We start from the raw sequence: 27,283 nt of genomic DNA, 5'->3' as shown, positions 1-27,283 counted from the left end.
TTACTTTAAGATCTATGACACTTGGGGCTGGAGAGACGGCACAGCAGTTAAGAGCATTGACTGCAGTGCACCTGCAGAGGACCCGGGTTTGATCTCTAGCATTTACCCCTCAGCTCACACTACCTGGAACTCCAGTTCTAGGGCATCGGGTACCTTCTTCCACCTCTGCAGGTGCCAGGCACACATGTGATGCATAGACATACATGTAGGCAAAGTTAAAAAAAGGAAGGAAGGAAGGAAGGAAGGAAGGAAGAAAGAAAGAAAGAAAGAAAGAAAGAAAGAAAGAAAGAAAGAAAGAGAGAGAGAGAGAGAAAGAAAGAAAACAGTTGTTCCTGACAGCTGGACTTTCCTTTGTCTACCTTCCTGTAGAATAATGGTGTTCACATTCAAGTTGGGTCTTCCCACCTTAGTAGATTCTTTCTCGATGCCCTCACAAGTTGTATTCAGCTCCTAGGACCTTCTTATTTCCATTACATTGAGAGTCAGGTTTGATTATCATAGACTGTAATCCCAGCGCTTCAGAGGTAGAGGCAGGAGTGTTGCGGCCGCTCTCTGACTCACACTTGGAGCTACTGTTTTGCAGATCCGTTTTGCCCCACGCTTTGGGGCCAAAACGTCCCGGCCTGCTCTGTTGCTCCAGTCCGGGTCTAGCAAGGGATGTGAAGAATGGAGATAAGACAGAGGTTCTGATCAAGTCTCAAGTCTCCTTTATTGTCTCACTTCATGTCTCTCTTATTGTCTTTCCCTCATTGAAGGGAAGTCCAGGGTATTTATACACTTTGTCACGAGCCTTGCAGGTGTGGATATCACATGCTCCATACAGGCATGTATAGCATGAATAGCACGTGTACTGTGCGCCTTGCAGGCGTGTATGGTGGATAGCACGTGAACCACATGCCTTGCAGGCATGGATACCACGTGCACCTTGCAGCTGTGGGCACTAAACAGCAAAACAAGATATGTGGGATAAACAAAATGTTTATCAGAGTGTGCTTCAGCTGTTGTAGGCTGTTGAAAAACAAGTCTCTTGTCAGGGTATATGGCTCGAGATGGCTGCAAAGCTGATAGTTGCTTTCTAGCTGCTTTCTGCTAAAAGTCGACACAGGACAGACACAGGAGGATCAGGAGATCAAGGCCAGCCTATGCAATCTCATAAATGTGAAGCCAGCCTGGGATATATGAGACTGTCTCAAAACAAAGCAAAACAAAACATTAACTATCACAGATTGCTAACCTAATATGCAGGAAAGGGTCTGTAAGAAAGTTTCTTACTACTTTTTGGTTGCCCAGGCAGTTAATATAAGCAATTGTATATTCATTCATATACAATTATGTGTGTGTAAATATAATATTTTGTTGCTAATACAAATAAATATATTACGTGGTATCCACTGTTTTATATCTTTTCTCCTTTGCTAGAGCTGGAGACTAAACCCAGAGTCCCAGCCATTCTAAGTACTCACTGCCACGGAGACAGTCCACAGCCCAATCCTCTGTAGCAATTGTTCTAGATCAGTCTAAATGAAGTGTTCTTATTCTTTCTTGATCTTTGAGCACTTGCTTTGAGACAGGGTTTCATGTATCCCAGGCTGGCCTCAAATGCACTGTGTTGTATGAGGGTTTCTTTGAACTTCTGATCTTCTTGGGTTTACCTCCCAAGTGCTGTGATTTCAGATGTATGCCACTTTGCCATTCCTTATTTATACAGTGGTAGGGATTGGACCTCGTGCATGCTCAGTGAAGCAAGCACTCTACCAACTGTGCTCCCACTCCAGAAATCCAGCCCTCTGAAGCACTTTCCAAAGTATTGTTTAAGCTCTGGAAATCTGTGTTAGAAGAAGGAGCAAGAAACAGTCTGGGTTAATTACATCCTTCTCCAATTGACTGGATCTCTAATGCTTCCTGTTTTGGTTTAAACAAAAAGATTCAGAGGCAAGAAAATGTTGGACAGTCACTCTTCATAGATGACTAAGGCCAGGACTTGGATTAGTTGGGATATTGTGTGTGCCCTCAAGTCTGGGCTTCTTGCTTCACCTCTTTAAAAAGGAACTGGAATCGTAACCTTGCTGGTTTGGTTGTTTGTAAGATTAGATAATAGTACTTGGAACGAATAATAAATGTGAAGACCCAGACCATCCTTGGTGTGTACTGTTGGGGGGAAATGTCAGCTCATCCTAAAATGCCTGGGAAAATGGATGACCTTTAAGAAATAGCTGGAGTTCTGTGCTATTAGTAACTTATTCAGTAAAAGAAAACACACATATATTCATCATTTCCCTCAGTGGACTGAACCATTTGCTAGATTTTTTTAAAATTACATTTATTTGTTTTTGTTTGGGCGTCATAGGGAGCATGTGTAGTGTAAAACGTGTGTGGAGTTCAGAGTGTTGGGAGCTGGTTCTTTCCTTCCATCATGTGGTTCCTGGGAATGGAACTCAGGTGTCATGCTTGGCAGCAAACACCTCTGTCTGCTGAGCTATCTCCCAAGCTCCTGGCCAGGTTTTTAAAATCTTTATTGTCTTCATCATTCTTATTACTACTATTATTACTTATGTATGTGGGTGTTTTGCCTGAGTGGATGTCTGTGTACCATATGCATGCAGTGCCTGAGGATGCTGAAAGAGAGAGTCATATCTCCTGGAATTGGAATTACACGTGCTTGTGAACCACCATGTGGGTACTAGGAGTCAAACTCAGGTGATCCTGACCACTGAGCCATCCCTTTTCACCTCAATATATTTAGAATGCCTTTTCAGCAATTCCACTAACACACTGTGTCAGTTCTATGGCTTTGCAAAAGGCTCGGCAAATGATGCTGTTATTTGATAAGTTTGTATTGTGTTTTGTTTTTGTTTTTGTTTTTTTTTCCTGTCTGCAAGGAGATTTAGACTTTTTTTTTTTAAGCGTCTTCCTGGTGTTTTTCTAAGTTTAAGAAAGTATGATAAAGAGAAGTGCTTACTTACAGAAATATCTAAATTAGGAATGCAAAACAATTTTTTTTTGTAAAACTGTAGAGGAACAAGATTCTGGGATCCAGGCTCTAGCACTTTCGCTTCTGTGATGAGCATCACCTCCTCACCTCCATTGCCCTCTCCCTCTCCCTACTGCTGGTTGAACAGGCAGGTCCTAAGCAGTTAAGACAAGGGATTAACATTTTTATTGTCCCATTCCACAGCTAGGCCAAGCCTTTGAAGTTCTCATTGGCTGATGCCAAGATTCCATGAAAATATAAGATGATTTATTACAGAACCACAGCCCCTTCTCCAACAAGCCTGGGTTACAGGGTAAGTTGCAGCTGTCTGTCTGTATTTGCTGGTGGCCTATGGAGGAGGTAGCAGGCTGAATATCAAGGCTGTCTCTTGAGAACAGAATGTAGTCTATCAAATTAGCCTGAGCTTCTGGGACTAGAAACTTCCAAAGCTAGCCAGCCTACACCTTCAAAGTTTCACCCCCTCCCTTTCAGGTTTTTTTTTTTTTAATTTTAATCAACACCTCCCCTCCAACCCTCCCGTGTGTGTGTGTGTGTGTGTGTGTGTGTGTGTGTGTGTGTGTGTGTAAAATATTGGGTCGTCGACCAAGGGTTGTAAGCATGCTAAACATGCTGTTTTCCAATCAGCTACATTCCAAGCCCCCCAATTCTAGTTCTTTAATGGAGTTGATAATGGGGTGCCAATGCCATATGATTGGTGGCTACATCCCCTACCTCTCCCCCACACCAACCCTGTCAAATAACCAGGAAGGGCTCAGCTGAATAACTTGCAGGTGCTGGGCAGTGGTGGCAAATGCCTTTAATCCCAGCACTTGGGAGGCAGAGGCAGGAGGATTTCTGAGTTCGAGGCCAGCCTGGTCTACAGAGTGAGTTCCAGGACAGCCAGGGCTATACAGAGAAACCCTGTCTCGAAAAACAAACAAACAAAAAACAAACAAACATAAATAACTTGCAGGTGGAGACTCCAGAACTGTCACAGACAAGTATGTTGAGGAAGAGAGTTGAGTGTAGACATTATTCCCTGCCAGCCACTCAGGAGGCCCTGGATGGTGACTCTTCAAATCCTTCAACAGAGCATGCTGTTATTTAACCTAAAAAGTTTTGTATCACATTGTATTTCTATCTGAAAGGAAATAACTGAAGGCAGATGTGGTGGTTTGAATAAGAATGGCTCTCATAATCTCATATTTGAATGCTTAGTCACTGAACAGTGGCAATGTATGGAGGGGCTAGGAGCATGAGGTATTGGAGCCTTGTTGGAGTGGATGTGGTCTTCTTAGAGGAAGTGTGTCACTGGGGGTAGGCTTTGAAGTTTCAAAAGCCCATGCCAGGCCTGGACTCTCCTCTTATGGATCAGGAAGTAGCTCCTGGCTACTGCTGTAGTGCCTGCCTGGCTGCCACCATTCCCTGCCATGATAGTGGACTGAACCTTTGAACTGTAAGCCAGTCCCAATTAAACATTTTCTTTTCTAAGAGTTGCCTTGGTCATGGTGTCTCTTCATGGCAGTAGAGCACTGACTAAGCCAAGAGATAAAAGAATTAGAAGAGCCCCAACTTGCCCCTCTCGCCTCCTTCTCTCAACCTACAGAATGTGTCTTTCTTTCTTTCTTTTTTTTTTCTTTTTGGTTTTTAGAGACAGGGTTTCTCTCTGTGTAGTCCTGGCTGTCCTGGAACTCACTTTGTAGACCAGGCTGGCCTCGAACTCAGAAATCCGCCTGCCTCTGCCTCTCTGCCTCTGCCTCCTCTGCCTCTGCCTCTGCCTCTGCCTCTGCCTCTGCCTCTGCCTCTCGGCCTCTGCCTCTCGGCCTCTGCCTCTCGGCCTCTGCCTCTCGGCCTCTGCCTCTCGGCCTCTGCCTCTCGGCCTCTGCCTCTGCCTCTGCCTCTCTGCCTCTGCCTCTGCCTCTCTGCCTCTCTCTCTCTGCCTCTCTGCCTCTCTCTGCCGCCTCTCTGCCGCCTCTCTGCCGCCTCTCTGCCGCCTCTCTGCCGCCTCTCTGCCGCCTCTCTGCCGCCTCTCTGCCGCCTCTCTGCCTCTCTGCCTCTCTGCCTCTCTGCGCCTCTGCCTCCTCTGCCTCCTCTGCCTCCTCTGCCGCCTCTGCCGCCTCTGCCTCTGCCTCTGCCTCTGCCTCCCAAGTGCTGGGATTAAAGGCGTGCGCCACCACTGCCCGGCGAACGTGTCTTTCTAAAACAGCCACAAAGTCTGTGAGATCCAAAGTGACCCAAAGCCAAGCCCTAGAAAGTCTACCAAGTGTTTATCTTTACTGTAAAATACTTGAGATGCAGGCTGGCCTGATCACTCAGGAGGTAAAGGTGGTTTTGCCATCTGGTGGTACAGACCTGGTGATTTGATTTCCAGGCTAAAGGGGGGCACTGTCTCCACAGAGTTATCCTTTAAGCCCAAAATGTACATAGTGTCATGTGGGTACTGACACACATACATCTTACATGTATAGTTGAAAACCAGATAGCCAGGTCTAGGGGTACTCTTCAATCCCAGAGCTCAGAAGGCATAGGCAAGAGGATCTGTTTGTTGTAGGCCAGTCAGAGCTAAGTGAGGCCCTGTCTCAAACAACAAAACCTCTGAGATCCAAGATCTCCGTAGGTCATGACAGCCATCTCCTTCCTGAAAGGCTGCTAATTAGGTCTGGGCCTAGTATCTGGGCCAGAGTGAAATGATAATTTTGGTATTAATTTGATGGTATGATCGACGTCAGGAATTTAAGATGTTCAGAATCCACACATTTTAAACAAAGCCAGGCAGTGATACATTGAACACATTTCATTTGAGCCTATATTAGCTCTTAACCACTGAGTCATCGCCAAAGCCCCTGGCTAAGCATCATGGGATTGGGGGAAACAAAGTCATTTTCACAAGACCACAGTTTCAAAGCAGCAGGATACAGTGAGAACTGAAGTCTGTCTAGATTTAAAAAGAAAATGTGCCTAAAGCCCTGGCCTCAGTCTGTGAGGTAGCAATAGGAAATCCAAGCAGTCTCAGATGAGATACATGGCGAGGACCCACAGCAGGGCCTGAGGGACAAATTGGTCTTGCTGCATTTAGTGCCCTTCTGCAGGCTGGAGCATTTAGAAGCTCAGCCTGCGCTCAACCCTGGCTCCCTCATATAGCAGTTTGCACTTTCTTTCGCCAGCTGAGAGGAATGGTCCTTCCTATTCAGCAGCCTTGCCCTGTCTCTCCCAGAGAGCCTTTTTTTGCTCCTACAATTTGTTACATGGTATCCTTACCCTCCCCACTCTTGTGGGTAGACAGTCGGAGGAAGACATACCGGATTGAAACAGGGTTGGAGGGCTTCTAGGCAGGACTGGGAGAGGAGAAAGTGCCTAGTGTGAGATCCAAGAAACGGAGTGAAAGTGCTGACTCACTTGTGCAGCCCTATCGAGCATCGCCCACATAAATACAGTGACCCCCCCCCGCCCACGCTTAAAAATAGCTCACTGTACCAGCACACTGAAAAACAGATGTGCTAAGTTTCTTGAATTATTGATTCAGCCAACACTGGAGTGTGTGTCTGTCTGTCTCTCTGTCTCTCCGTCTCTCCCTCCCTCCCTCCCTCCCTCTCTCTCTCTCTTTCTGTCTCTCCCCTCCTCCCTCCGTACCAAACCCTCACCATTCTATCCCATGTACTGCTCACTTGAGACTACTAGGAAGTTCTTTTTCTGTTGAACAGAATGAACAAAATGCCTTTGGCGAGGAATAAAGCAGAAAGGCACATTTTCTTTGCAAATTTAGATGGTCTCTCTTGCAATCCTGCCAAGATAGAACTGGTCTTAAGAAAACCATCCCCACCCCAACCTCCATGATGCTTAGCCAGGGGCTTCGAAGATTGCACAATGTTTAAGCGAACTTGATTCTTCTCTTGCAGAGGACCCAGGTTCAGTTCCCAGCATGCACACGGAAGGTCACAGCTCCAGTTCTGGGGGATCCGACACTATCTTAAGGACCACCTTAGGCACAGCATGTTCATGGCGCACATACATAAATGTAGGCAAAACTCTTATGCAAATAAAATACAAGTAAGTAATTCTTTTTTTTTTTTTAATTAAAAAGATAGAAACTGGGGTCTTACATATGCTAGACCAGTGATCAACCACTGAGCTGAGCTACACCTGTAGGGCAGATTACTTAACTTTTTTTTTTCTTTTCTTTTTTTTGTTTTGTTTTGTTTTGTTTTTCGAGACAGGGTTTCTCTGTGTAGTCCTGGCTGTCCTGGAACTCACTCTGTAGACCAGGCTGGCCTTGAACTCAGAAATCCGCCTGCCTCTGCCTCTGCCTCTGCCTCCCAAGTGCTGGGATTAAAGGCGTGCGTCACCACCGCCCGGCCAGATTACTTAATTTTGCTGCATCTTTTGTGGTCCCTATGCACTGTAACAGAACAGGGAAGAACATCTCAGATAAGATACCTGGATGCCCTAGGATATCCTGTGGGCTCCAGGTTTGTCTGCCTGGCAGGACACCTGGCTCGCTTTGTGTCTCTTGCTAGCTCTTCTGTCCACCATTACATTCTGGGCAGGAGGAAGGATGAGGATGAGGACCCAAGAGAGTCTACCCACTGAGACCCTCCATTCTTTCTTCCTTTTAACCTTTTATTAATGAACTAATTTCAGAACCAGAGAGAGGCTGCAAAAGCTATATAAAGAATTCCTCTATGCCCTTCACCCAGATCCTTCAAATGGAAGCATTCCTAATCATTTCATTCTCTGCAAGTATATACATCTCCTGAAAAATCCCTGGGGAATTTATTGGCATGTTCCCAAAGACTTCATCCAATTCCTAAAGATGAAACTGTTTTCTTAAATAATACAGTGCTGTGATTAAAACCAAGAAATTAGCTTCGATGTCTTGCTATTATCTTTTTTTTTTTTTTTTTAATGAGGTTTTTCAAGACAGGGTTCTCTGTATAGCCGTGGATGTCATAGAACTTGATCTGTGGACCAGGCTGCATGAAACTCACAGACATCCTCCTGCCTCTGCCTCCCCTGTGCTGGATTAAAGGCATGCACCACCACCCAGCTGCAAACTCACAGACATTCTCCTGCTTCTGCCTCCCCAGTGCTGGATTAAAGGCATGCACCACCACCCAGCTGCAAACTCACAGACATTCTTCTGTCTCTGCCTCCCCAGTGCTGGATTAAAGGCATGCACCACCAGCCAGCTGCTAGCTATTGTTTACATATCTTTACATTATTACTTTTATTTATTTTTATTTTGTCTGTAGTTCCACTAAATACCTTTTAAAGGGGGATTGTTGTTGTTCTGGGCTTGGATTAACTGATTCATTTATATGTTCTGTATCTTTAGTTGTCAATTTCTTTTTTTTTCCAAGAAAAAAAATTCTTGGAGGGCTAAAGAAATGGCTTATTGGTTTAGAGTACTTGCTGCTCTTATGGATGACCTGGGTTTGGCTCCTAGCACCCATGTGGCAGCTCACAACCACCTGTTAAGTCTAGTTCCAGGGAATCCAGTGCTTTCTTCTGGCCTCCATGGGCACCAGGCACACATGTGGTACACATACAGACTTGCAGGCAAAACACTCACATATCTAAAATAAAATAAAGAATAATTCCCATGCTGGTGAGATGGCTCAATGGTTAAAATACACACATTGCTCTTCCTGGGGACCAGAGTTCAGGTCCAGCACCTCCATCAGGTGATTTACAAACACCACTTATAACTCCAGCTCTAGAGGATCTGATGCCTGTCTCTGGCTTCCTCACATACTTGCATTTGCCTACACACACACACACACACGCACGCACACACACACCCCACCTCTCATTAAAAAGTAAAATCTTTTTTAAAAGGAAAAGAATAGTTTTTCTCTTTTTCTGTTGCTTATGGGTTTTTTTGTTGCTGTTGTTTGTTTTGTTTGTTTGTTTGTTTGTTTGTTTTTTGAGACAGGGTTTCTCTGTGTAGCCTTGGCTGTCCTGGAACTCACTCTGTAGACCTGGCCTCGAACTCAGAAATCCTTCTGCTTCTGCCTCCCAAGTTCTGGGATCAAAGGCGTGTGCCACCACTGCCCAGCTGTTGCTTATGGTCTTGACATGGGTGTACAATACATGTTTGCAAGGGCTGTTTTGTATTTTTTTTTTTTTTTTGAGAGAGATAATCATGTAGCCCAGGGTGGCTTTGAACTTGCACTTTAGCTGATCTGCTGATCTCTCTCTCTCTCTCTCTCTCTCTCTCTCTCTCTCTCTCTCTCTCTCTGTTGTTTTGTTTTTATGGTGCTGGGGATAGAACCTAGGGCCTTGTAGATGCTAGGTGAGTGTTCTAACCCTGAGCAAAGTACCCAGAACTATGAATATGCTCTTTTGCTGCTCTGCTTCTCATGAGGGAAGCTTTCCAAGAGGCAATCTTGTGACTTCCATACATCTTGCTAAGAATTGTATCCAGTTTTAGTTGGGAGATACATTGTTTTGTTGTAATGTAGTATGGGCATCTTTTTTTTCCCTCTTTCCTTCTCTTGCTCCAGCATCTTAATAGAAAGAAAGAAAGAAAGAGAGAGAGAAAGAGAGAAGGAAAGAAAGCAAGCCATTACGCCATCACGCCATCACGCCATCACTCTGGTCTACATTGAAGAATTCAAGGACAGCTAGGACAACACAGAGAAACCCTGTCTCAGAACAAAAACAACCAATAACATCATTCCTAAACCAGCTAGATGGAAGCAGCGTCATATTCACGTAAAGACTTGACTCAGATTTCATCATCTTTGGCTCTTTTCTTCCCCCACCCCCGACCCCGACCCAGACCCTGACCCAGAGAGCTGATCTGGGCTATTCCCTTATTCCCTCAATGATCAGCTTCTGGAAAGACCTTGAAAGGGAAAATGGTCAGAGAATAATGGTATTTGCTCAGCTTGATAAACAAAACACAGTCATGGTTATTGATTCTTTGTAGTTTTTAAAATATTCAACAGCAAGAAAGAGAGAACTGTAAAAATGTTTTCCTCTCCTGACAGTGATAAGAATTGGAATTTTAAAACTGCCTTGCCGCTGAGCTAGTTTGAGAGAGTATGGACATTTAATGATGATCAGCAGCAGAATCCAGGCCATTTCACTAAAACTTCTGCACCAAATGTTATGAAATATTATCAGTACATGACAGAAGTAAAATACAGTTATAGGAGAGGAATAAATCAGGTTCAAATTACATACACGGAATGATCACGGCCTGTTTAAAATATATCCACAGGGGGCTGGAGAGACATCTATATGCTTAAGAGCACTTGCTGCTTTTTCAGGGGATCTGGTTCAATTCCCAACACTCTGATGGTGGCTCACAGTCATCTGTACCCTCCAGCTCCAGGTCCAACACCCTCTTCTGGCCTACCTCAGGGACCAGGCATGCATGTGGTGCACAGACATATGTGCATGCAAAACACCTATACACATAAAAACCAAAACATACACATAAGGGAAAACTTACAAAGAAGAGCAATAATGTGTGAATAAAGAGTAATGCTGGGGTATTGGGCACAGTGGTGCACACCTTTAGTTCTACCAGGAGGCAGAGGCAGGCAGATCTCTGAGTTCAAGGTCAGCCTAGTCTACAAAATGAGTCCAAGACAGCCAGGACTCTGTTATACAGAGAAACCCTATCTCGAAAAATGAAAATAAAGAATAATGATAGAGATGGTGGTACATGCCTTTAATCCCAGCCCTCAGGAGGGAGACAGAGGCAGTGGGGTCTTGTGACTTTGAGGTTAGCCTGGCCTACATCATGAGTTCTAGGACAACCAGAGCTATGCATCAAGAACCTGTCTCAAAAACAAAACAAACAAACAAACAAACAAAAAAGGGCAAGAACAGCCGGGCAGTGGTGCCGCATGCCTTTGCCTTTGATCCCAGCACTTGGGAGGCAAAGGCAGGTGGATTTCTGAGTTCGAGGCCAGCCTGGTCTACCAAGTGAGTTCCAGGACAGCCAAGGCTATACAGAGAAACCCTGTCTCGAAAAACCAAAAAAAAAAAAAAAAAAAAAAGGCAAGAACTCTTGGGAGGCAGATGTTAGTGTTCAAGGCCATCCTGGTCTACATATCAAGTTCCAGTCCTGTCCACAGTAAGAACTTATCTCAAAAAAAGGGGGAAGGGGGGCTGGAGAGATGGCTCAGAGTTTAAGAGCACTAGCTGTTCCAGAGATCCTGAGCTCAATTCCCAGCAACCACATTGTAGTTCATAACCTTCTAGAATGTAATCTGGTGCCCTCTTCTGGCCTGCAAACATACATGCAGGCAGAATGCTGTATACATAATCTTTCTTTAGATTAAATAAATAAATAAATCTTTATGTTAAAAAAGGAGGAGAAGGAAAGAAAAAGCAACAGCAACAGATTAGTTATGTCTTTATGGGAAGATCCTGAGCAAGTCCTCTTTCTAAATTTTCTGTTGATAATTTCTAGCTTTAATTTTGCATTTGAGATAGGGTCTCACTGTGTAGCCCTGGCTAGCCTTGAACTCATAGAGATCTGCCTGCCTTTGTGCCTGGCCCCTTCTGTTTTTTTATTGTTATTTTTTTTAAATAATCATAAATAAGAGATTCATAAAACGTACCAATCAGAAACTCATCCTCAGCATATTCGTTTGTCCCGGTGGAAGACTTTAAGATCTTCAGTGCTCTCCTTCTGAAGGCCAAGTGTTAGAAAAGATCATCTTTTTTTTATTGGATATTTTATTTACATTTCAGATGCCATCCCCTTTCCCCCTTTCCCCTCCCTAGAAAACCCCTATCCCATGCCCCCTTTTCTTTTTTGCTTTTATACAATTTTTTAAAAATGTTAATCAAAGGCTTTATAAGTTTGGTAATGCTCAATCAGAAGTGTAACCCAATACCCAACCTAGATATATCAACTATCTTTGACTGGTGGAGACACATAAACATCTGCCTCCATGTTCCCCCCCCTCTCTTTCTTTCTCTCATCACCTAGCTTTTCCTCTCCTTCTTCTTCTCCTCTCCTTGCTCCTTTTCTTCCTCTCAGTACTCCTCCCACCTTAGCTCCTCCTACATATCACCCTTCCTGTTAAAATAAAACTTTTCTCTCAAAATACATTTAGAGCATAATTATGCCTATTTGTACCAGTGAGGTACAAGATAGTCCTAATACCCAGTCCATCATTTTGTTGACTAACCAGAACCTCTGTCATCTCTCCTAACTAAAATACTTAGTTCTGAACCTGGCTTTTTTTCTTGGCTTTAGAATGAATGTCAGCTGAAAACCATCCACTCAGATCTAGAAAAGATCATCTTAAGTTTTCCTGAGGGATACATGTCTGTGGCCTTTTCAAGTCCCTCATATTGGCAAGTATTTCTAGAGTGACCATCTCCCTTTGAACATGTACAAGAAATGAGTAAGACTCACTAACAGCCCACTGGGGAATACATACAGTCTTTAACTCATATAGTAGATGGCCTCTCATTCACATTCAAAGAGTATATTATTTGAGATAAGGTCTTACTTTGCAGCCCTTGCTCGCCTGGAACTTGCTGTGTAGGCCAGGCTGCCCCACAAATGCTGGGAGTAAAGGTGTGTGCTGCCATGCCTAGCTAAGATTATTTTTTCATTTATGTATATATATGTGAGTGAATGCAGCATGTGTAAAGTCCAGAAAAGGGCAATGGGTCCCAAGGATGGTTGTGAGCCATGTGCTGTGGGTACTAGGGATCAAACTCTGGCCCTCTGGACAAACAGCAAATATTTTTAACCATGGGGCCATTCTCCAGCCCCTCATTCTCATTTCAAACAACCATTGAACTGGAAAAGAGCTTGAGTCTCTTAAAAGGACCGAGGCTTTGCTGACTTCTATAAGTGTCTCCATATTCAGTCACGTCTCCACCCTGGGTTTCTGACACTTCTTCACTTGTGAAGTTCTGTGAAGCTTGGAGTGTCTGTCCTGTTTGAAGAAACAACATTGCAAAGGACCTTCATGTCAAAGAAGGGGTGATTGTGACATACAGGGACATCTTCAGAGATGTAGTCAGGAAGTACTCATGGCAGTCTTTGGGTTTTGTAGTATGTACAGGAAGTGCCAGCATGTGTGGGTGCCTGCGTGTCTGTCTGTGTCTAGCTTCATAGTCTTTTGCTTAGTCCAGTGCTATTTCTCTCTCCATGATCAGCTTTACTCTGGACTCTTGGCCTCTCTACTATGAAACCTGCAGTTGCTTTGCCTATGTAGACCCCACTCCAAGCTCAGTAATGGCTTATAGCTCAGCTTCCAGTAAACTCAGACTAGTCCTCCTGGCAATCTTGGTCCAGTCATAAGCCCTGCTATTATTTCCTGTGTTAGTTTTTGGCTTTAGTTTTCAAATGTAAAGATCTGGAGGGTTATTAATCTGATCTCTCTTACAGTGAACATGTTTTAGACTCATCAATTTTACGTGAACGCAATACTAATTGGTATAATTTCTAGTTACTCCTGACTTCTGTACTGAGCTCTTTACATAGACTGCCTCCCTCAGCTGCCCCCAACCTACCTACTTTTTCCTTTTCTGTCGATTTCTTTGTGTTTTGAGACAAGGTGTCACTGTGGTCCAGCCTGGATGGGAATTCATTTATAGGCCATAAGCTTGTGAATCCTCATGTTTCAGCTTCCTAAGTACTGGAATTATAAGTATGAAACACTGTATCTGGCTTCATCTTTTACATGTTTTTTTTTTTTTCTGGGAACTGAGGATCAAACACAGGGCCTCCCACTTACCAGGCAAGTGCTATTCCACTGAGCTGCATCTGTAAGCCCTAGCCCTTTTCATGGAGAAGGAAACAATTGAAGAAGGCAGTAAGTAACTGTGACAGGTGACAAAGCACAAGGATCATAGGAAAAGCAAAAGCACATAGCAAAAGCACATAGGAGGTTTCTCTGTCTGGACTGCACCCCGTTCCCCACCCCCTTTCTTTTCCACTTCAGCCTCTAGTCATTGACTGCTTCTGATGACCATCTTCACTTCACTTACTTATCCAGCTAAACTATCATCTTTGTGAAATGGGAAAACTAACCAGTAGGCTCAGAGTTCCACTTAGACAGAGAATTTCCCCAGTTGTCTCTATAGTGTCACAAAACTCAGTGATCTTGCCAAAACCCATGGGAACAAGGAAAGACTGACTACCTGCCCTCTTGGTCTCTCAAGTTGAGTTATCCAGACTCTTAAAGCTTAGCACAGGCCAGCCCTTCTAAGCTGTCATTCATATAAGCTGTCTTAAATGAGAAGTAGATGGTTGTGCCTCACACTTAGCCCAAGCCTGGCATGTGCTGAGATGTTTAATACAGCTTTGCTTTACTTTCCCATCTAGACTACCTCAGCCACTTTTAGCTTAAAACTGAAGGCAGAGGTCATCAGAGATTATTTGGTTTTTTCTCAAGTTCCAATCCAGGGTGAGGTGATGTAGCTGTAGTACATTGTGACTAACAGCTTTGAAGCCCATGGGACAGATGACACTGAAAAGAGAAAGAGTGAATGGGAAAGAAACCTTCACATTTTCAGTAAAAAATGAAACAACACACTTGAACTTTGTAGAAATGATTCCCATAGTCTGTGGTTGTATCCACCAAAGCATGCGTAATCTCATATGATCTTAGAAGCTAAGGAGGCTCCAGCTTAGTTAGTACTAAGATGGGACACTATCCCAATGGAGGGAATAAGCTGGACCATAATATTAAATCCTTCTGGTCTCTCAGATGTCTGTTCCCTCTCCTGTCATTTGTCTCAGCAATGACTGCTGTTCCATCGTGCTGGCCTCTGGGAGGCACTGTTTCCCTATAAATGTGCACCATCAGACAAGCCTCAGCAGTAGTGCTGGGCTCTGGCTGCTAGACTTGAACCAGAACAACTGTGAATGGTGTCACTATTGATCATCTATTGTATAAGCCAGGTTCATCTTCAGCTCACTCAGGAGTGTCTTTTGTTGACTGTTACTGGACTTTGTGAAGACTGCCTCTTTGTTCCTGGCATGTAAGGATCATTTGCCAGCCCCATTGCTAGGGGCTGAAGTAAAATTTCTCAACCAGGTCCAGAGAGAGTGATGGCTAGTGTTCTAGTGATTTCTGTTGCTGTGATCAGCACCATGATTACTGAGGGAAGCCAAGGCAGGAGAACCTGGAGGCAGGAACTGAAGTACAAACCACGAGGGTACCTGCATGGTATAGGTCTTTTCCCTCGGGCTTGCTCAGCTCATACCTTTCTTGTATTAGCCAAGCCCACCGGCCCAAGGATGTTATTGTCTCTGGTAGTCTTGGCTCTTCTACATGGATTAGCAATTAAGCAAATGTTCCAGGCCAGTCTGATGAAAATAATTTTAAAATTGAGTTTCTCTTTTGCAGTTATGACTAAATTTGTGTCGAGCTGATAAAAACTGACTGTAACAGGTAGATAGCTAATTCCTCATGACTCAGCCAAGGGACAAAGCAGGGGAAATGGTCCTGACAACCTTCCCAAGGATTCCAGAGCCTTTATTGTTTTGGTTTGAAGTGGAAAGGGATGCTTTCTTCCTTCCAGGAAAACCGTGGTAGTCCTGATCCTTTGGTAACAGAGGCTTGGCTTGCCCTGTATACATTTGAATTTACTGTGAAGTAAATTTGTATTTCGCTCATACACTTGCTGGAAAACAGCCAGTAGTCACAGTAAAATTCAATTAGCTAATTTGTTAAATTAGGATGTTTACGTTTTTATATTTTCAAGATTTAGCATTTAGTGTAGGATCATGGATCTTCCTTCACTCATCTCAGTTGTGCTCCAAACAAATCCCAAGAAGTGTGAAAAACATAACTTTTGATTTAATATATGTTTGGCAGGACTGAGGCCTAATCATCACTTTAAAAACTTGGTTCATTAAACCTTAGGTTTATAGTGAACCCAAGTAATAATGATTCTTTATAAAGAGAATACAAAAGGCTTCTCATTCCTCAGTTTCATAATGGCCTTCTTTGATCTATCCTGTGTTGATGTGTTGTTTCTCCTGGGACCAGAGTCTGTGTCATCATGTATATCTCTGTCTTTTATTACATTTTCCTCCATTAAACAGTTATACTTAAGTTACTGGTTTTTGTTAAGTCTTGTGTATGTGTTGTGTGTACATGTTAATGTGGGCGTTTACGCATGCTAGGAGTAGACTTGGAGTATCTTTTACCTGTTGCTTTCTACTTCTTTCTTGTTTTTTGTAGCCCCTTGCAGCCATGAGTCAACTGGGTTCACCTGAAAGGGGGGCTGGGAATGAAAGGGGACAGAGGGCAAGAAGAGATGGAGCCAAGACAAAGTTCTCTGATCAAGGTTCAAAGCTTTAATGTTCAGCTCTCAATTTAAAGGGGAAGACCCAACCCAAAACCCCTCCTGGTTTCAGCCAGAGATGGGTGGGATAATCCATAATCTGTTCTAGGTCACAGATGTCTCAAAGCAAGCCCAGGGGCAGTTCTGCTTCTGTGTTCTGTGCAGCCAAGGTGGGTAACTCCACCTAGATCCTTATCACTTGGTCTGTGTGGTAAGCAAGGTCTCTCAGGCCTGCTCAAGGCTGGGGGAAGGGCACAGTTTTTAATTTTAGTTATTTATTTTTATATGTATGGGTGTTTAGCCTGCATGTATGTCTGTGTACTGCATTTGTGCTTGGTGCCCTCAGAGGCCAAAAGAGAGCAGTGGATCCCCTAAAACTGGAGTTACACATGTTTTGGGGCTACCATGTAGGTGCTAGGAATTGAACCCTGAGTGATTTGGAAACTCAGACATCTCTCCTCTTCCTGTTATTTGAGTGAGTCTCTCACTGAATCAGAAGGTCATAGATACAGCTAGACTAGCTGACCACTGCACTCTAGATGTGTAGAGCAGAGCATTGCTCTTAGTCTCTGCTTATATACTGTCCAGTGGGCGTCATAGGGTTCTAGGACTGTGTCTAGTTATCTTCAAGTCTGGAGCTGCTGGAGCAGATGCCAAGGCTAGAGTTTGGAAGTTCTAGGGATCTGAAATCATATCCTGGTGCCTTACCTATTAAGCCATCCTCCCCAGCCCAGTCATTTACCTCTAATTGTTGAGGTCTTTTACTCCTCACGGGCATGCATATTGGTCCTTGTCAGTCTGGTTTGCTCTTTATGACCTAATGTAGACTTTTAGTAGAGGTCATCTTTGACATGTTCTAGACCCTGAACATTGCTAATATATAATGTAAGAGCCACTGTCACAGCAGCATTCATCAGCAAGCGGCAGAATTTGAAACTCAGTCCATCTTGGATTCACAATGTATAATAAGAAGATGTAATAATCTCTCAATGCCCAAGTGCATTAGGACAGCTAACATTCAAGTGTAAATGTTAGTATTCTGTCTAAACTCCACCTCCCCAGTTACCTGGCAACAGCCAGGTATGCTCCTCCCCACAGTTACCTGGCAACCGCCAGGTAGTCTGATCCACTATAAAAGGGGCTGCTTGCCCCCTCTTCCCTCTCTTGCGCTCTTACTCTCTTATCCTCTTACCCTCTCTTACCCTCTTGCCTCTCTGTCCCCTCCCCCACCTTCCTCTCTCTCCACGTGGTCATGGCCGGCCTCTACTTCTCTTCTCTCCCCACCTTTGCCCTTTCCCCTGAATAAACTTTCTCTCCCTTGGAACTGCATGGGCTGGAGTAGTCTGTTCTGAGCTGCGGTCGGACTTCTTCTTAAAACAACAACAGTAAGAGTTGACCAAGACTTGGCTGTGAGGTTTTTTGTTTTTTTTTGTTTTTTTTTTTTTAATTTTCATTTTGAGAGAAAGTAATGAGCATAGTTTAAAAAAAAAAAAAAAAAAAAGCCTTTTAGACATGTAAAAATAGTTTAGTGAGAACCCCACTACACCCAAGGCTGCTCCTGATAACCAGAACCCAGCGGCATCACACACTGACAATAACCAAAGTTGTGGGACCCATGACACCCACTGGGCAGTATATATGCAAGCAAAGACCAAGAGCAATGCTCTGCTCTGCACATCTAGAGAGATGCCACCTTGATCTGCCCTACAGCTGGAGAGTCTCTCCCAGGATTCTGACCCTCAAATCAGAGACTACTGTTATTGACTGTACTTGACCTCTAGCTAAGATAAATCACAAAGGAGAGCAGCCTTGGAGAGGTGGGCTTAGGACAGAAGTTGGGAATTTAGACTGAACCCTCAGCATGATAAGATACAACTGCTGTTTTACTAGCTACTCGTATCTACCTTCTTGTGTGTGACAGCTGCTATAGTCTAGTCAGCAGGATCTTAGACGTTCTTTAGAAAAGATAAAACTAAGGTGGCTTCTTGCTATTCCAAGGACCCAAACTGGCCCCAGAGAGAAGGTTGAATTCCTGACTTCAGGACTTCCTCCACAAAGGCACAAGTTTCTGCCTTAAAACTGGGTAGCCCAGAGCTGGTCGCAGGAAGGAAGGAACCAGAACCTTGAGGAGGAATCACTGTGGCAGGAACTGGTGGTGCAATGGTGGTGCACGCCTTTAATCCCAGCACTTGGGAGGCAGAGGCAGGCGGATTTCTGAGTTCAAGGCCAGCCTGGTCTACAGAGTGAGTTCCACTACAGCCAGGACTACACAGAGAAACCCTGTCTCAAAAAACAAAAAAAAAACAAACAAACAAACAAAAAAAAAAGATGGTGGGTGGTAGAAGCAGTTCACTTGGAGTTACAAGAAGGACTGGATAGCCAAGAGAATAGTAAGCAGGGCAGATCAAGGTGGTGTCTCTCCAGGTGTGCAGAGCATTGCTCTTGGTCTCTGCTTATATACTGTCCAGTGGGCATCATGGGGTTCAAGGCCTGTGCATTCTTAGCTCCAGTGATGTCCCAGAGTTCTGGTTATCAGGTGCATAAACCTCGGGTGCTATTTTTACTTGTGTAAGAGGCTTTGTTTTTTTTTTTTAACTGTGCTCATTACCTTTTCAAATCTTTATCTCCCTCATCTTGAAAGACTTTCATGGCAATGTTTTAACCCCACCCCCACCCCAAACCTGGTAAAATGTTTACTAAAAGGCCCATTGAGGCATTCCAGGAATTTGATAGCCTGGACCTGTGAAAACCCCAACCTGGACCCCAGCCAATAGGGAAAATTCGAAGTCACTGCCTGAGTTAGAATAAAAAAAAACAAACAGGATTCCTGGCGTGAGCCTGTGGGGTGTGTGTGTGTGTGTGTGTGTGTGTGTGTGTGTGTGTGTGTGTGTGCGCGCGCGCGCGTGTGCTTTTCCCAGCACCCGCTCTAGACAGTGTGAAGTTTGCTGTCCAGACACTGAAGTTGGAGTAGTGATCTATTTGTCAACTCAAACTTACTTCGTACTGAGGCAGGAGGATCTCTGAGTTCAGCAAAGGTTGGCTAAAGCTAGAAAATAAAACAAAAGCAGGATGGCAAATACTGAAGCCTAAAAGGGCTTAGAATTTTGGGGAAACCTGTTTCAGCCTCCAGAATGCTGGAATCACAGACAGAGGGACTTGCCTAGGAAGAACTGGGGGAGCTGTTTGGCTCCCTAACCTCCAGCCTCCTCAGCACCCCACTGTCTCCTGGGATCTACTTCCCCAGCTACTCCAGGAGGGAGTGTGCTCTTCTCTCACTGCGGAGGGACTGCTCTGATCTGCATAGCTCTTTTATTTATGTTTTTAAAAATAAGGTTTGCCAGCACTTTGTTCAGCGGGAAGAGCCGACCGCAAACAATGCACAGGAAACTGCGGGGGAGGTGCAAGAGCGACTTCTTTTGCTCTCGGCTGTAATTCCTGGCTCCTATTGAAATGGTAAAGCGTAAATTGCTAATTTGCCTCGCTCTGGGGTCCTGTACTTTCTCTAACCTGAAGTTACTGCCCAGGCTTTTGTGGGTGTTCTCTCTCCTGAAGTGAGAGATCTGCAAAGTCAGGCAATTACGTTAATCTGGGACCCCGATGGGCCGGAAACTATCCCCTCAGGGTGTTTTCTCCTTAAACTTGATTGAGAGTTTAGCTCTTAGGGCAGGCCAGGAGGTCAGAAGAATAAAGCTTTCACAGAGGTTGTTTAGAGGATTACTTGCTCTGTCATGGTGAGACAATTATTAGGAAAAGGGTTTGCCTGAGGTATACTGGAGTCTCATCTGACAAAGAATAAGATTTAGGTCAAAATTATCTTTTAATTAAGCTCAATAAGAAATCAAAATGGGACTGGAGAGATGGCTCAGCAGTCAAGAGCACTAAGTGCTCTTCCAGAGGTCCTGAGTTCATTCCCGGCGACCACATGGTGGCTCACAACCATCTGTAATGGGATCCAGTGCCTTCTTCTGGTGTGTCTGAGACAGCTACAGTGTACTCATATACATAAAGTAAATAAATAATTCCTTTTAAAAATAAAAGAAAAATTGAAATGACCTAGCCACGTTGGGAGGTGGGGGGTGTCTGGGGGTCTTGGCGGGAAGGAACACAAAGAAAAACTTTACTGGTTGATTTACTGCTGAGGCTGAGTCCCTCCAGCCCCAGGTTTCAAGGCTTCCAAATGATTCCTGGCCCTGCCCTTCCTTACCCACCACCGTGTTCTTTCTACCTCAACTTGATTGCTTGATGATTTCAATAATTTCTTCTCCTCCTCTTCCTCCTCCTCCTCCCCCTTCTTCTCTTCCTCTTCCTCTTCTTCCTCCTCCTTCTTCCCCTCCTCCCAGTCCTTTTTTTTTTTTTTTTTTTGAGACAGCCTCCCTCTGTGTGAGCCCCTAGGCTTGATACTAACTGTGGAGATTCCTCTACTCTTGGCAATCTTCCTGCCTCTACATCCTGGGTACTGGAATTACAGACGTTTGCCACCATGCCCAGCTTGTATTACCTGTTTTAAGCCTAGTTTGCCCAATGTTTTCAGTTCCTGGATGTTCTGACTGCCAGTTGTCTCAGTTCTCTACACCTGGGCCACTTTCCATCCCCAGAGTTGGTTCCTTTCCTTCAACACCCTCCCTCCCCTGCCAGCACTTTGAATGTTTGCTTACCTTCTTTGCCAGGGCTCTGTGTAGTTTGTGAATATTTAAGAAACATTCCCTGAATGGAAGGATTTGGGAGGAAAGCTCCAGTGGCAGTTGTGTAGTTGGCAAGGGTAAATGCTACTGGTAGGAAAACTCAGAGGTGGTGTCTTCTGGGTGCCCGATCTCTGCTGGGTCATGTTGTCTCTGTGTGCTTCCAGGTCCCCGGACTGGTTAGCAACTGTTTGGAGCCCAGTGACAGTGGCTTCTGCCAAGCAAACCTTCAAAACATTCATAAACTCTTCAGCACCTTATCTCTTTACCTGAAGCTACAGGAAAGCGAGTATATGGACAGAAGAGTCCAAGGGTGCCTGCTTCTTCCTCCTTGAGGGTCTACTTAGTTTGGCTACTACGAAAGATGGGGTGGTTTAACGAATGGCCTTTGGCTAAGTGAGTTTTAAGTGTTGCTTCTTTTTCCTTTTGTGAATTCTGTTCCAATGGTTGTAGTGGCCAAAGTGCCTTTTACGCTGAACAAGTTACCCTGAACAAGACACCCTGCTCCCTTTGTGTAGTTAATTTTCCTTTTGTTCTAGTAATAGTCTGAGTATTTGGAAGTTTCTTCTAGGTGTCTTGGCATGTCTTTGTTGTCCAATTCAGTCTTATTTACAGATTCCAGGTGTGAGGTCTTGGCAGGGGCATGTAGAAAAGTCGTGTTACTGCAGCTTCCATAATAGTACCCAGGGCTTGCTCTCATAGGAAGATCCATAAGAAGATTACAGATTCAGTGTGTGTAAAGATGTACTGGCAGTGTAGTTAGTTGAGAAAGTAAATCCTATCTTTGGTCCTTCCCTTTAGGTTTTATGCATAGAAATATGACAAAAGGCAGATTAGCAAGAGAAAAGATAAGATATAATCACATGTTTATTAACATATTGATAGGAACTCACAGAAACAACATGTGATTGGGGCTCACCCTGTCCCTCACAGGAGAGAGAGAGAGGAGAGCAGTTATAGGAAAATAAGTCAACTTAAATGGCTCTAGAAGGGATAAAGGGAGTCAGGACAGTTTTCTGAGAGTGTGCTGGGATGTGCATCAGAGACTTGTTGTCTCTGGCGGAGAGTCAGTCTTCCCTGCTTTTATAATGATTTAGTTATTTGGGGAGGTTCTACTTTTAGAATGATTTCAGGAACTGAAATGCCTCTTGCTGGAAATAATTTCAGTGCTGCCATGTCATATTCTGGACCTCTTGAAGGTCTGCCTTTGTGTACTGTACATGGCTCTAGTGGAGAGAAGAAAACAACACAATCATGCTCCAAAATTAAATACATCTAAAAATATGTACTATTAGTGTGTGTGTGTTTGTGTGAGTGTTCTACATATGTGATTGTGGGAGGTGCTTGTGGAGGCCAGATGAGGTCATGAGCCAAATGGTTGCTGGGAACCAAATTCAGGTCCTCTGCAAGAATACAGTACATCCTCATAACTGCTGAGCCTTCTCTTGAGCCCGGCACACCTGTTTTATATATATGTATATGTGTATATATATATGTATATCAGTGTTTTTATTTGAGCCAAGAAGCCTTCAATCAAGTTACTAAAATATATTTAAACCCCCCCACCCAAAAAAAAAAGAGCGATTATGGTGTTAGTTACTAGGCCCAGATGACACTGGAATTTCAAGTATAAAATACTGCTTATTCAGCAAGTTTCCTCTTAACCAAATTAAAGAGGTGAGCAATATATAAAAATATTTATTTTTTGACAGTATGAGGGGCTGAGCAAGGGTGTGATAAACCACACAGCAGCAAGAAGAAAATTGTAAGTCAAATTACTTTAAATTGTTGGTATGCTTCTGTTTAAGAGGCCCCTTCTCTGTGTGTGTGTCTGTTGATTTGACAGAAAGGAGCCTGTTCACTGGTGATGTGGGATATCGAACCTCACACAAAGCAGGCAGATGCCTTACTGCTGAGCCACATTCTCACCTCTACTGCCCCTTTTTATACCGATAAGACAAGGTCTTTTCCTTCCAATAAGTATTTGCTGCACCAGGCTCTGTTCTATTTGGAAGCTTTGGCTTGGTTTTGTGATGTGAGGAAGGTCAAAAGGAAACAGATGGTAGGAGACTTTCTGCACAGAGGTGTCAGGTTCCAGGTGGGTGCCTGAGCAGGAGAGGCTACATTTACAGATTTCTCAGCTGAGGGAGTGGCCCTTACACTTGCTTACCAGGTCACTCAGCTCGCCTTCACCTGCCCTGCTTACCACACACAGTGTCTGTTTAATTCTCCACTTCATTCTGGCCCAGAAGGCCAAGAAGTGACATGATTTAATTTATACATGTCAACCAAGGACAAGTATTACTTCTGCTTTCTGCAAAAGAAAAAACACACATATATATATTTTTTATGATGAAAAATTAATTTTCTGTTTCTTATGTGGAATTAAATATGTCATATGTCCTTGACTACTGCAACTTTTGTTTATGTTGACTTTTTAGATATTTAATAGATAAATTCAAGATGTCTTCTATGTTTGCTGTGGTTAGAATTGGGGTGTGTGCGAGCGAGCTCATATGAAAACCTGGAAAGAGGCAAAAGTGCTGACAGCCAGCAGTCATGTTCTATGGTGTAATTATGTAATTGTGCTAAATAGAATTTTCCACATTTTTAACACCAAGCATGTATTTCTTACAAGAAAAAAAAAAAAGAAATGTATGAATTGCTATATAGACTATGGTAATATAGGTGCGCAGCCAAAGGGAACTATCCACAGAACCCTATCTAAAAGAAACAAGCATCAGGCGAAAACATATGTCAGTGTGAACTGTGAGCCAGAAGAAACCAAAATGTACTAGTTTCAAAATCAGTGTGCCACGCACATAAACATATGAGTCAAATCTTGTAATCATTTTATAAGAAGTGTATATACGTATATATATGTTAAGGCTGGCTGGGCAGTCTCATTTACAATAGGGCAACTGAAGATTGAAGGGCAGGCAGGCAGAAGCAGGGAGTAGAAACTGCAGGGGTTAGAGTAAAACGCTTACTCATGTTTGGTTCTGAAGAGCCCAGACTTCTCTAGGATCCCGTTTCCTCCTCCATATAAAGGAAATGATGGCCACGGCACTGGGGTTGTTAAGTTACAGCTAACTGGAAATGGGCTGTGACAGGGCAGAAGTGGAGTTAGAGACGAAACCATGACACTGTCACAGCCTCTGTGAGCTTTAGTACAAGGAGGAGGAGATGTGGTGGGGCATGTCCTCTTTTTAGGCTGGGTTCTCTTAAGGTACCATTTATATGCTTCTGGATACGCTGGGGAAAGGGGGAATAGCAGTGTTTGAAGGACAGCTGTAGGAAGAGTGGAGAAGCTGAGCGGGTGGAGTTTGCTGAGAAGTACCAGGTGGAACCAAGGAGTGGGAAAAGAAGCCCAGGAAGTAGAGGCTGGGAGAGTTTGAAAGTACCCCGGGTTCTTTTGGTCCTGTGGTGTGGGCATGTGATCAAATCCTTCCTTTCAATAAATAAACTGACCAGAGAAGTAACTGGAGTTGGCTCAGAAGCTACGAAAGCTAGCTGTTGGAGAACAAGAAGGCAAACTGATAGGAAATCTATTGCAGGATTGTATTCCTGGACCTTGGAAGTCAGTAGGCTAAAATGCCAAGTGAGGTCAGGCAGTAAGTAGTCTGTTTGCCTTCGGGCTAAAGTCAAAGTGTCAGCGGTGTGGCTTCCTTCTGGAAGCTGTAGGGGAACCAGTATCTTTGTCTTTGTCAGCTTCGGGAGGCCACCTGCTTTTCTTGGCTTGTAGCCTATTCCTCCATCTTCAAAGCCAGCAGCAAAGTGTCCTTATGTTTCTCCACTTCCTCCATTACACAAGCATCGCTCACCACTGACACACTTGCCACCCTCTGACAGGACTCTAATTTCATGTCTGCAAACCCTCACCTCCTTTGTCAAAGTCATATACGTCTAGGTGTGCACTTTAGGGGTGTGTGTTATACTGTTCTCCACAGTTAGTGAAGTAACATGTGTTTTCATATAATTGACTTTTAAAACTTTTTTTTCCCCTAGCAATTGGGAGGCAGATGCAGGGGGATCTCTGTGAGTTTGAGGTCTACAAAGTGAGTTCCGGGACAGCCAGGACTGCTAAACAGAGAAAGCCTGTCCGAAAAACTAAAAACAACCAGCAACCAAACAAAAATTTTTCTTTTTTTTTTTTCTTTTTTGGTTTTTCGAGACAGGGTTTCCCTGGAACTCTGTAGACCAGGTTGGCCTCGAACTCAGAAATCCTCCTGCCTCTGCCTCCCAAGTGCTGGGATTAAAGGCGTGCGCCACCACCGCCCGGCAAATTCTTCATTTATAAATTGCCCACTAGTGAGATTTGTAGCAGCTATACAGTGGAGTTGTGTGTATTGCCTATTTCTCTCTGTCTGTTGTGTTTTTTGTGGTTGTTGTTTTTTAGAAAATGCTAAGTATGTTAAAATTTAAAAATTTATATTGTTGAAAATGCCAGACATACCTGGAATGCCTAGCACTTTCAGGACCTGAACAGTAGTCTCTTTGAGTTCCAGACTAGCTTGGTCTATACAGTGAACTTTCTGGCTGGCCAGGGCCAGACAAGTGAGACCAGTCCAAAAAAAAAAAAAAAAAAAAAAAAGACAGTCAGATAACCACAGTGAGAAGAGTGTTCTAAAATCTGTTATTTAAATTACAGGCTCATGGCTAATCTCATTTGTTCATTATCATTACTCAAACTCCTACATTTATTATTTCAAAGGAAATTTTAGAGATGTAATTTCAGCTACAAGTTTTGTTTTTCATTTGTTGTAGAGGCAGTTTCAAGTACCCCAGCTGGCTTTGAACTTTGCATCTAGACAAGAGTAACCTTGAAACTTGTGATCTTTTTGCCTCTACCTCCTGAATGCTGACACATTTGCCATCAAACCTTGCTCGTTTGCCAAGATTTTGCCAAAATACATCCATTTCATGGTTTGTGCTTTTCCAGACAGCATTCTCTTGGTTGTCTTTTTTTTGTCTGTCACACACACACACACACACACACGTCTTCATTTATCTTATGATAGCAGATAAAAGTACATTCTGAATGTCTTTTTCTTCCTGCTATGCTTGTGATTGAACCCAGGCTCTGGAGCAGGCTAGGCTAGGCAGGTGTTTCCCCACCAAGCTACACTCCCAGCCTCTACTTTTGTACAGAGGGGGAAGAGGAGGGGGAGGGGGAGAAAGAAGAGGAGGAGGAAAAGGCTTCTTTCCCTTTGGCTTGTCTTTACTGGGAGCTGCCAATCTCTAACTGTTTAAGAGAGTCTGTCTAGGCCCTTGTCATGTGAAATATGCTGAGTTTAGCTTCATGCCACCCAGTGCGTACGTGAACTGGGAGCTGTGTGGAAGGATGACATTTATAAAATTAGCAGGCAGTCCATTGGTGTCTTCAGTCCTGACTTAGTCCTCATTCGGTGATGACACTGACAACTGGGAACAACTGCTTGCAGGCTGGTAAAAAGAACTGATTTCTGCCAGGGCCACTGGATGCTGATGGCTAAACACAAGTGTACAAAACAGGGAAGCACATAACCTCCCTCCTCTCACGTAGCCTGCTCTTTGACAGTCCTTCTGTGGTTCCTGGACAGTGGGCACTGAGAGCCTTTGTCATCATGGTCTATGCTGCCATAAGTTGTTGGCAAGCACAGACATATGAGTGAGCTGCTGGCTTCTACTTGGAAGTAGAAGGTATATGATAGGACCAGTGTTTTCCCAGGACTAATTAAGAGTAAGTGATACAGACAGTTGTTGCGGTACCTGTCTGGAATCCCAGCACTCAGGAACTAGGCAAAGTGGAGGACCTGGAGAGAAGATGGCTCAATAGGTAACATGTTTGCTTTCTCCAGCAGGAGACAGGAGTTTGGATCATCAGCCCCTGAGCAAAAGCCAAGCATGCTGGGATGCTCCCTCTAATTCCAAAGCTCCCCTACACATATCTATACATACATACATACACACACACACACACACAGAGAGAGAGAGAGAGAGAGAGAGAGAGAGAGAGAGAGAGAGAGAGAGAGGTGATCTGAGTTTCAGACATCAAAGGTGACCACAGAACAGTTCAGCATGTGCTTGTCATAGCCCTAGCAACTCTACAGCCCAAACAAACACAGCTCAAACCTCACTCACTACCATAAATATCAACGGATTTCTCTGGCACTCTGACTTTCTTACCACATACTGTTTTAACTACTGACTCTCTGGTTTCCACTTCTTTTGTTAAAATAAATAAATAAGTAAATCCTTGAAGGCTACAACCAAATCTTGGTCAATCTTTCTGTTTGGGTTCTTTGTGTCCATCTGCAGCATGTGACCTCTTTGGTCCAAATGCTTACTCCTTCTGTAATTCAAAGACTGC

The 27,283-nt window shown here is 43.9% G+C and overlaps 1 protein-coding gene across 3 annotated transcripts in view; it reads left to right on the top strand.

The window, feature by feature from the left end:
* G3bp2 (G3BP stress granule assembly factor 2) overlaps positions 1 to 27,283 on the top strand; it is a 73,920-nt gene that overhangs the window by 6,044 nt on the left and 40,593 nt on the right. Inside the window, exon 2 of one of the 3 annotated variants that reach the window (XM_034508499.2) lies at positions 3,176 to 3,284. The exons of the other annotated variants lie outside the window; for them this stretch is intronic. Within the exon in view, the coding sequence (XP_034364390.1) occupies positions 3,234 to 3,284 (51 nt within the window). The 5' untranslated portion in view covers positions 3,176 to 3,233. The remainder of the gene's footprint in view (positions 1 to 3,175; positions 3,285 to 27,283) is intronic. 3 annotated transcript variants of the gene reach the window in all.

The sequence above is a fragment of the Arvicanthis niloticus genome, chromosome 7 (genome assembly GCF_011762505.2).
Source record: "Arvicanthis niloticus isolate mArvNil1 chromosome 7, mArvNil1.pat.X, whole genome shotgun sequence".
Lineage (NCBI taxonomy): Eukaryota > Metazoa > Chordata > Mammalia > Rodentia > Muridae > Arvicanthis > Arvicanthis niloticus.
Note: the sequence above shows the minus strand (reverse complement) of the source record. Positions and strands in the feature narration are given on the sequence as shown.